Source organism: Musca autumnalis, unplaced genomic scaffold, assembly GCF_047663935.1.
Source record: "Musca autumnalis isolate F117 unplaced genomic scaffold, ASM4766393v1 scaffold_2, whole genome shotgun sequence".
Taxonomy (NCBI): domain Eukaryota; kingdom Metazoa; phylum Arthropoda; class Insecta; order Diptera; family Muscidae; genus Musca; species Musca autumnalis.
This window is the reverse complement of record NW_027411755.1, coordinates 200,127,905-200,138,516: the sequence shown is the minus strand read 5'-3', so window position 1 is coordinate 200,138,516 and position 10,612 is coordinate 200,127,905. Positions and strand designations below refer to the sequence as shown.

Genomic DNA, 10,612 nt, shown 5'->3' with positions numbered 1-10,612 from the left:
TGAAAACATTTAAAATAAATAAAATAAAAACAAAAAAAGACAACTATAAGGGGGGCTGTAGGTGTTACAAAAGGACAGGAAAGGTGGGTGAATGAAATAAATAACAAAAAAAGAATAATTTTGCAATGCTGCCATCTAAATTGCAGTTCCTAATAATGGTGGGAAAAGGGGTAAAATTGTTTTTTTTTTAATTGCAGAATTGATTGAAGAAATCTTGGTGGTATTTGGGCTTTTTGAGGGGCAATTTTCCAAGGTTTTTTTTAAATTCATGTTCATTGTTTATGGCACTTCTTTATAAAAATTTCTCTTTTTTTTTTTTTTGGTTGTTGTATAGTTTTTGTTTGAAATTTTGAAAGCACATGCTTGCATGCTTCGCAACGAAATGGCTTGGTGTCCCTTGCATTGAGTATTTGAAATAGTTTTTTTTTTTTTTTTTTTTTTTTTTTTGTAATTTAGATTTGACCACTAAACCAATTGATATCTTAGAAAACTGTTATATTTGATGTATTTCTCGAATAGATTTCTGGTTGATTTGCTAATCGTTTGGGTTTCTATGACGGCTATGACTTTTTTGTTGTATTTTATTAGTTTCTTCCATCTTATTCATCTGGTGGTTTTATGAGGTTAGGTCTAAGAAATTGTATCAGCCTTTGAATTCCCATTTGAATAGCGCGACAAAGTAGCACATCAATGTTATGGTGTTTTCATGGTACAGCAGCAAGAATCATACAAGGAGGAATTGTCTTTTTTTTATTTCTCTTGTTTCTTGAGAATGTTATTCCGGTATGCCGCAAAATTTATGAAACAAGGGATTTGTAATGGTGCATTGGGTTTCGGCGCATTACAGATTTTTTTTTAATGACTTCATCCGAATATCAGCCTATATGTGTACAAATTGTTTCCTTTTAGCTAGAATATATGTACGACTTAGACTAGGGAAACTCCAGATATGTCGAGACATTATTTTTTGCAAGTTCAAATATTGGTCCTTCGTCGTTCAATTTTTTTGCAGTAAACCATCTTTGAGGACATTTCAAAGGGAAAATAATTATCGAATAAATCAATTTAATGTTTCTAGCAAATGTTTTGGTATCCTTTTTTAAACTTGGTCCTTCGATGTACAATACTTGGGAAAAATGATTAATCCTGTAAAATATCTTGACTTGTTGCAATATGATGGTCAACGGAGGGAGCGAAAATACACATGTTGGACCAAAAAAACATAATAATATTAGGGAGACATTCTTTGACATTATTTCTCAGCTACTCCAAGCGATGTGTTCAAAAATCTCTTCCAGCTTTACCATTTATACATCGCAGACGGAGAGAAGCACATCTGGGACCAATAACGAAATATTTGCGGAACATACTTTGTTATGATATTCGAATTTGGTCCTTCGATGTATGATTTTGTTGAGCTTATTTCATCCTAGAAGATATGCTTTGCGAGTCGAGTTCTTTGTCATCCTTAGAACTTCTCATACTTCAGTGTTGACTAATGGAAACAAATCTTGGAAGAACGAATATCCGTTTTGCAACATATGGCTGTGTTGTGGTACAAATTCTGTAGAATCGATATCATTTCGACGATTATACTGTTCTACTACGACTACACTGCTATTTTTATTGCATTTGTATAGTCCTGTGTATCCTTTCATTTCATGATGTATCAATCGTCTTTCAGATGCGAAACACTACTGCTTACATCTTGAAGGTTTTGCTGTACCATGTTCATGTTGGCATTTGAGTTGTCCTTTTGTTGTACATGTGCTCATCAAATGTATGGGGCAAAAAGGTAGGAACTCCATTTTGTTGAGAGAGGCAGATAACTTTTTTATACCGCCTTCAATGGCATGATTCATTTCGACGATGAGAACATTTTGCTTCACTTTCTCGGTTCGCCTCAGATTTCGAAAGCAGAGATTTCATATCTTCTTCTGCGTTAACAGTCATGCATCTTCATAATCTTATGCGCAACGAATTCAGGCACTCCTTTCCCTCTTGTCCAATTCAGCATCCAACACGCTTGTACGGCAGAAACAGAGATTGAAAATTGAGTTCTGTACGACAATGAAAGCAATTCCTTCATACTTCGGAGTTTAACTTGGCGATTGCTCTTATCTAAAAAATATGCTTTTAAGTTGCTATATTTTTCCGATGTGTTTTGGGATCTTGTCGCTTTGTATCTTAACATCTCCTCTTCTCAATGATGTAGATTGAATGTATTTTTTGAAATTAAAAAACGAATAATCTCGAAATCCCCATATCCAAACACTGATTTTAATCTGCTCATTACAATTTATAAACGTTTTATATGGCATTCCAATAATCTGGCTATCATCGTTGCGTTGATAAATTTTGCATGACACACGTTGATTTTGAATGGATTTAAAAACGCCAAAGTTGGGCTTAGAGATGCATCAAGACCTGACAATTGAAAGCGATTTATTCATCCACTACATGATTTTGGAACCGAGAACACAACGGCCCATTGGTCTGATGAATTCTGGATGAAAAACATTGATTTTGAATGGATTTAGAAATGCCAAAGTTGTGCTTTGATTTTTTGACTCGATAACGCAATGGCCCAATTTTAAACATTTTTTTGTTCTTTTTAGACCATGTTTTTTCGACGTATTATTCCATTATGATTTGATCCAAGACTCCATGTATTTGCTGTCGTTCTTCAAGGTTTTTTTGTTGAGTGACACGATCATTTTCTTTAATTATTATCTTGAATAATGTTGATTTCTCTTTTTTCAACGAAACAATATTTACAAAGAATTTTTTATATTTACATAGCCCGAACGCGCACATTATTTCAGAGATACATATATCAAATGGCACCGAACGTATACGTAGCAGTAAATTGTACTGGAATGTCCAAAAATTCTTTAAACATTACTACTATAAACGTGGATTTCAGAGAGAATTGGTATTGGTAAAGTTTTCAATGAAAACTTTGCTTAGAATGTCTTTGAAGAGACTAGCATTTGTCAGGACACAATTGTATATCTTTTTCATTACACTAAAGAAAGTTCATTGGATGGAAATTGCCCTAATTCTCAACACTGTGGGTCTTAAAAATCGTCGAATTTTATAGCACTATGTAGAATTCATTGGGACTTTGGTTTAAACGTCTTTCTGTGTATGTGTTAATTGGTTGGTATTGGGTCAAACAAAAACACAAATTAAATTGTTCATTTGTTTTGGGGGCCCACCAGATTTTGAAACAATATTTTTTTTTTCTTTTCATTTTGATTGTTGTCTTGAAAACTGAATTTTCGGCGGTTTGATTTGATTGATTTTAGTTTTTGGTTACGGTTGAGAGCGCAGCGCATATTTATGTGTGGATGTTGCATTTGCTGTTGATTTCCTTGTCCTGTACAAAATTGTTTTTGTTTTCTGCTGTATACAAAAGATGAAGAGTATAACCGTCTTCTAGAGTCTACAAGAAACCAATCTCCTTGTATTAGGAAAAAAATCGGTTTTATGTTTTAGAACACAAAAACAGTTAACTCTTCTTTCTGTTTGTTGTAGTTTTGGAGGTTTTAGTTTTCTTTATCTTGGAAATAACACAACATCATCAACAAACAATGTATCCCCCTTAGAGGACCATCATTTGTCTGATGTTTATTGGAGGGGTTTGACGTATTCATATTGCTATGGTAGAAGCAATTTTGCAATCTATTTGTGATCCATCTGCACCTACAAATGGCAAACTAAAACCACTTAACCATTCTTTGCATTTTTCACGTGATTCAAATGCCAATACATCGGTAATGTAATCAAGTGTGATGTTGGGACGATAACTGAAATGAAATGATAAAGAATTAAATTATTAGACATTTAATTAATTGTGTACGTTTGTAAAGACATTCTCTTTTAAGGCCTGGGTACATAAGCCGCTCGGCTTTCTTGCTTAATTCATTTCTGGTAAAAGACCAAAGACCAAGTTCGACCTAAATTAAAAGTGGTTCTGACATTTCTTTATTTCTTTACCAGAAATGAATAAGGTAAGAATGCCGAGCGGCTTATGTGTCGTGGCCTTTATGTCGAATCCGAAATGAATACCAAAGAAAAAAGGCAAATCCAATTCTCTTTCTCCTTTACTCGAGTTATGAAAATTTGAGCATGGTTTTTTCTTCTGTTTTCATTGTGCTCTCCAAATCAAGATTTAGGCAATAATTTATATTTAAATTTCAAAATTGTTAATATATTCCACTTACGCCTTTAAAATTGTTCTGAGTGCAGACTTGCGCTCTCTTTCCAAAAACCAATCAATCAAGTGTCCAGCCATAAGTGGTGCCGTTTTATATAAACGGAACAGTTTGCAGTAATTTCCCATAGCCCAGGCGGAACGGAATTCCAAGGCATGAGCTATAGCAGGATTCTCCCGTTGTGCTTGTGTGATCGAGCGTAATACAGTAGTGGTATCTAAAATAAAAAAGAAATTGAAAAATATTGTAATAACACTAATCTTGAAAATTTAAATAAATAAAACAATAATAAATTAATTAAAAACAAATTGTTATGTTTAATCAGGGCAATCATGAATATTTCGCACCAAATTTTCCGCACGGAAAATAAGTTTAAAAAGAGAAATTATTTTAAAATCAGTACTCTAAAACGTTGAAAGCTACTACAATCACTTAATTATGGAATGCTCTCGCCAAATTCCGCACTGTATTTTTATTCATGATTGCGCTGAACGTTCAGAGACTCTTTTCAATGAGTTCATAGTTCGTTCTTGTATCAGCCCTACTCTTCTAGCATTAACCAACAGCACCATACAAAAATCACTGCGTAGAAAAGACCTTCAAAACTACACAAAGTCTCGATCCGCCAGCAGGGATGCTACAACAATAACCATTGCTATTTCTTCGGAAAATTTAATGCTCATAATGTGTGTTTTCCATTGAATATTTTTTTAATAAAGTCACAGCTGCAATGGCTATGACTGTGTCTTCATTTCTAAATATAAAAATAAGTCTAATTATAAACTTACCTAAGGTATTCTTTGTGAAAATATAGTACAGTATACGATATGATGTAAATTCCAAGGTATTGGCACTGGATCCCACCTCACTGTACAACATCTTCAATTGAGTTTGGCATTGATTGAACTCCTCGTGATCACCCTTTTCCATGGCAATGCGGGCATGTGTCTCATATACTTCAACAGTGAATTTGTCACGTATACCTTGAACCTAAACAAATGTAAAAAAAAATTATACAAATATACTTTAATGATGTAATAATCGTTGTACTTACCGTTAGATCCTGTCTAATAGACTTCAGCTGATCACAAGCATAGAAATAATCCTGATTTGCACGCCACTTTTGTTTCACATTTTCCAAAGAGTGTACCAAAACTTCCAATGGCCTCACCTCACATGGCAACGGAGCCTTAGTTAGACGTAAAAAGGATTTTTCCAAATCATGGCATGTACCCACAATATGCAAATCCATTAAATCCAAACCATTTTCTCCACCCTCACTATCATCGATGTATGAACGCGAATGATTGAATTTTTTCGAATTTCTATTATTGTTGCCCTTAGACGAAGAAGATAATGTGGAGCCAGCATTGCCACCAAATGGTGAACTTGCAATTGCAACCACCTGTTTACTGTTACTGGCTTGGGAGAAACGAGCAGCTCGTTGTTGAAGACGTGCCGAATCATCATCTACAGCGCCACCAATTGACGATTGCGAATAGAAAGGAATTTTTGATTTACCCGACGATGAAGATAAACCACCATTGCTGGTGGATTCAGATTTTTTATTTTTCTTTTGTTGTTTTTTACTACTAGAATAGGATGAATTGGAAGAGGACAATGGTATAAAATCAGAAGAAGAACTAGATGATGACGATGAACGGCGCATTTTACGTGGACGAGATGGTGACGAAGAGGGGGATCGCGAACGCGATGAACGTTTGTGACGATATTTCGAGGGAGAACTGTTTATGTGAAAAAAAAAAAACAAAAAATGAAATTGACGTTAATTATTATGAATAAGCTTAAATTTGTCTTACATCTAAGTAATGGAAATTGATTATTTAAAGATCAGCAGAAAATGAAGGTGGGAGAAGTTAGAATTTTTCAGATTTTCCCCTTCCAAAGCAAAGTACTTTTATTGAGTTATCAAACTCTTTAAAACCTCAATAACATTTGAAAGAATAAAATGAAGTTCTGTTTTGTGAACTGGTTTCGGATGGTACTAATCTTCGGGAATAAATTTAGTCTAGAGGCTTCACTAGCTTTTGTTTTCTTAAGTTACTCTCTTCCGCATGGGATTTAATTCTTTAACTCGTGAAGAGACATAAAGTAGTGCGTCACTTAGTAAAGAAATACGTTTTATGACCTTATTCTGACTTTGGAAGGATTGAATTTCAATGAGTTCAGAGTTTAGGGGACCCAAAAGCCATTTCTCACTTATATTCCAGAGGGGACGATGGTGAATTTATTTCATATCAACACACAGCCCACTTCTATTTTATCTCAATAATATGTACCATACTTATTATCGCCTTGTGGCGCTCTTCTAACGTAGTACGAGAAGTTTAACATGACTACTTCAGGTAAGATATCTAATGTAGCGCCGAGGACATTAACCACCATTGTGTGAGTTTCGCTGTACGGGATTTTAAGCAGAATTTTTAACCGACATCAGATTTTTACAAATTGGGCGACTTCCGTATTGTCAGTTGCTTTGTATTCGAGCATGAAACTAGGGGTTCTTAAATCGATTTCCCCACTACTGCAGTTGCATAAAATTACTCTAGTATGGAACTCGATTTAAGAACCCCTAGTTTCATGCACGAATACAAAGCAACTGACAATACGGAATTCGGCCATTATAATTGTTGGGTTTCGACAGATGGTTTAGGAATTTAAGGAACTAGAAAGCAAAATTTTTCTCTTTGATGTCCCACATGGACTCCTTCACAAAATTTGTGTACCATCGTAATCAGCACTACACAAACTACCGCTGACAGACATTTTATAATAATTCGGTTAGTGCTCCTAAATTTAACTTAAATCCGAAATGTTCTTTTGAGCTATACGAAATTAACACTGCTCGTTAATTTTGTTGTAACCCAAACCCGACATAATAGTTCCGCTCCCAATAAATCATTTTAAACAATTCTTATTATGGGAAAAATTTAAGGAGGGCTCATGTAGATTTATTTTCATCCCTTATTGACTGGACTGCTTTAGTGAGTTACTTTTTGCTACTGCTTCTTCTTCTTATACCCCATCAAAAAAGTTACTTATATTATAATGCAAAAAATATATACTTTGAAATGTACTTACCGCGACCGACTGCGGGAATTTTTCAATTTGCCATTGCTGCCACTAAATGAGTTGCGTTGACCCAAACGGGCATTTAGATTACGCGATAATCCAGCAGCTGCATTAATACCAACACCGCCGCCTGGTTTATTCTTCAAATGATCCATTGGTATACTTGAGCCGGGCGATGCTTGGTGATTCTTTTGGAAGGGATTACGTTGATTGTGATGATTATGCATCTGCTGATGTTGCTGCTGTTGTTGCATTGGCTTTTGCATTTTAATATTGATATTATTGCGTTCACTATATACACTGGGTATTGGTTCATTATCCCAGTCGCGTGTCCACAATTCATTACGATTGGCAGCAGCAATAATTTTACCCTTTAGACAAATATCAATTTGATCCTTATCCAAGTCGGTATTACATTTGGCATAACAGCGGGCCACATAATTATTTAATGACTCTGGCCAAGCATCATTGGGATTGTGGAATGCATTGGGCTTTTTAAATGTACTATTGGTAGTGGATGCAACAGCCATTGCGGCATTGGCTTGTTGAGCTATGGTAGCAGCAGCGGCTGCAGTATTATCTACATTTTGATGCATGGCATTGGCAATTGGTGGTGGTGGCTTGCTCAAGTCAACATTGGATATAATTGGTGGTGGTGGAGGTAATGCCATGTTCATGAAGGTCCCTTCTCCGGAATTTGTTTCCATTGGTTGTTGTTGTTGGCCACCATTATTGACTTCATCATAAAAAGCCCGTTGTTGTTGCTGCATTAACTGTTGCTGCTGCTGTTGTTGTTGTTGCTGCTGCAGTTGATTTTGTTTATTCTTGTTACGCTTACGTTTCTTCTTACCACCAGCAGCACCATTGATGTTGTTGTTGGGGTTATTTCCCCCCTCATTGAAATTGTTGGCTACATTTTGTTGTTGCTGTTGCAAGGGATTGGGGGCATTAGCCAAACGATTTTGTTGATTAAGATTGAATTTAATGCCACCAAAATTCTTTTGTTGTTGATTTCCCGCACCCATTTTTGGTGGTGGTGGGGGACCAGATGGCAATGGTGGCAAATCTTGACCATTAGGTAAAACAGCATTGCTAAAACCTGGAGGAGCATTTGATGGGGCTATGTTTGATGCAGCTCCACCAGCTCCTTGATTTTGTTGTTGCTGCTGTTGCTGCATATTGTAACGCATATAATATTGATAATAACGTTGATAAGCACTGGCATCGCCATAACTTTGATACCAAGCATTGTAATTGGCCCATTGTTGATGCTGCTGTTGGTGGTTGGCAGAATTGCCATTAGCATTTTGTTGCTGCATCTCTTGAAGTTGGGGAATTAAAGGTGCTGCCATAGCTTCCGACATTGTTTTTATTACAATGGGTTAAATAACTCCTGATTTCTTCGAAGCGTGGAAAATTGTTTCTTCTCAAACACACCAAAGGGCAGTGAACAAAGACAGGGGGACGAAATTTTGTTGCTCTCCAGAAAAAACACACCAGCAATACCCAAAGATTAACCCCTTTTTCTGCTAAAAACTTACCTTTCAATGGATTCTTTGTTGAAATGCGTATTCTAAAATAAAAAAATATATAGAAAATCACGATTACAAAATCATTTTTCATCATTGTGGCTCAGGCTTCATTCCTTAACAATCCGCCATTTTGTTTTTTCTATAATACCCCCACCTCTCTCATATATACATACATACACACGAAATACTTGCCTTATTTTTTCCTTTGCTTTTTTCAACCAGTTTTTTACTTTCAATTGCCAACTGTCACAAATATTTTTATGTAAAATGTTTTTATTAGTTCTTTGTTTATAATATTTTAAAAGATTTTTTTAACTGTTGATGATCTCTGCAAATTTATTTTGCTTTTATTTTTTTCTCGTGAAATAACACGCACCACGAAGTACTTTGCTTGCTGAAAACGAATGACGAAATGAATCTCTCGGCCACTGAACAGTAACTGTCAGCATTAGGGATACGTAAAATCGATTTCGGTTAATCGATTAATCGATTATTAACCGTAAAATTTCCAAAAGTCGTAGTCGACTATTGACTGTGCGAAAACCGAATAATCGATTATTCTTAGTCGACTTTCGGAAGACGGAGTCAACTATTATTCGTAGTCAACCATTAGTCGTAGTCTATTATTATTCGTAGTCGAGTACTAATCGTGATGGACTATTAGTCGTAGTTGACTATTGGGTGGGCTAAAACCGCGTAATCATCGGTACTTTTTTGTATACATATAACCATCACGGATCGCATCAACGAAAATGGTCGATTATATTCGATTATAATCGGTTTTCGGCGGTTAACGATTAATCGAAAGTCGACTTTTAGGACACTCTCAAATAATCGACCAACCAAAAATCGAGTTTTAAGTTTTTCACGAAAACCGAATAATCGAAAAACCGATTATTGCATTTCACTGTGTATCCCTAGTCAGCATCGGTTCACTTTCACTTTGTTTTGTTACCTAGCACGAATTAAATACAAAGTCAATAGGAAATTTTATGTAATATTTTTATGATATCTAACACAAACTACCTATGTTATCTTGACATCTGTCAACTTTAGGACCGATATTAATATTATTTTAAATACTGGTATATAAGCAACGGCAGGTAACAGTAAAACAGGTATCAAAAGCGATAAACTGATGGTAAAATGTACATACACCACTAATTTTATAGTAATGCCAAGTTTACACTTGCGCTCCAAAATCCATTGGATTTCACGAAATCCTGAAATACACCCCGGTGTTTACACTTATTTTTTGTTGATTTCAAACATATCACAATGATCAAGGTAGATGCATATGCGCAGCTGATTGAACATGAATTTTCAAAACAAGTTGTTGTAAATTGAATTAAACATCAAAAATATTCGACAATACAGAACTTTACAACTTTATTTAAAAAATTATCGTAAAATTATCTATATATCATATCAATTGTGTATAGTACCAAAAAATAAAAAAAAAATAAATAATGATTTTATAGTTGAGACATCATAATAATAAATTTTGATAGATAAAAGTTGTGCTCAGAACCTACAAAATATTAGTACATGCAGTAGTTGTCCCGTTTAGTGCTAAAAATGCGTTCCCGTACTCCGAAATCTAGCAAGACATGCACTTCTCTTTAAACAAAAATAGCGCCGAATAACACCCTCTTCTCCTGTTTTCTGCCATACAATTTTAGCCTATTAGAAACTAGCAGCAAGCATGTTCATATGTTCATTGGTATCTAATATTATAGCTGATACGTTAATTTTGACATTTTTGCT

General features: G+C 35.1%; 1 protein-coding gene across 1 annotated transcript; it reads right to left on the bottom strand.

Annotated features, from left to right (window-relative positions):
• Positions 1–3,311: 3,311 nt before the first annotated feature.
• On the bottom strand, positions 3,312–9,289 carry LOC141395132 (uncharacterized). Its single transcript, XM_073970597.1, has 6 exons — positions 9,038–9,289; positions 7,323–8,886; positions 5,275–5,965; positions 5,009–5,210; positions 4,230–4,437; positions 3,312–3,812 (listed from the first exon to the last, which is right to left on the bottom strand). The coding sequence occupies exons 2-6, from the start codon at positions 8,675–8,677 to the stop codon at positions 3,656–3,658; spliced, it is 2,613 nt and encodes an 870-aa protein (XP_073826698.1). The 5' UTR covers positions 8,678–8,886; positions 9,038–9,289; the 3' UTR covers positions 3,312–3,655.
• Positions 9,290–10,612: the final 1,323 nt, after the last annotated feature.

Coding starts and splice junctions, on each gene's coding strand:
- LOC141395132 (XM_073970597.1), bottom strand. CDS start 8,677: ATGTCGGAAGCTATGGCAGCACCTTTAATTCCCCAACTTCAAGAGATG. Junction 5,211..5,274: donor CTATTAGACAGGATCTAACG/GTAAGTACAACG, acceptor ACATTTGTTTAG/GTTCAAGGTATACGTGACAA. Junction 4,438..5,008: donor TTTCACAAAGAATACCTTAG/GTAAGTTTATAA, acceptor TTTTTATTTTAG/ATACCACTACTGTATTACGC.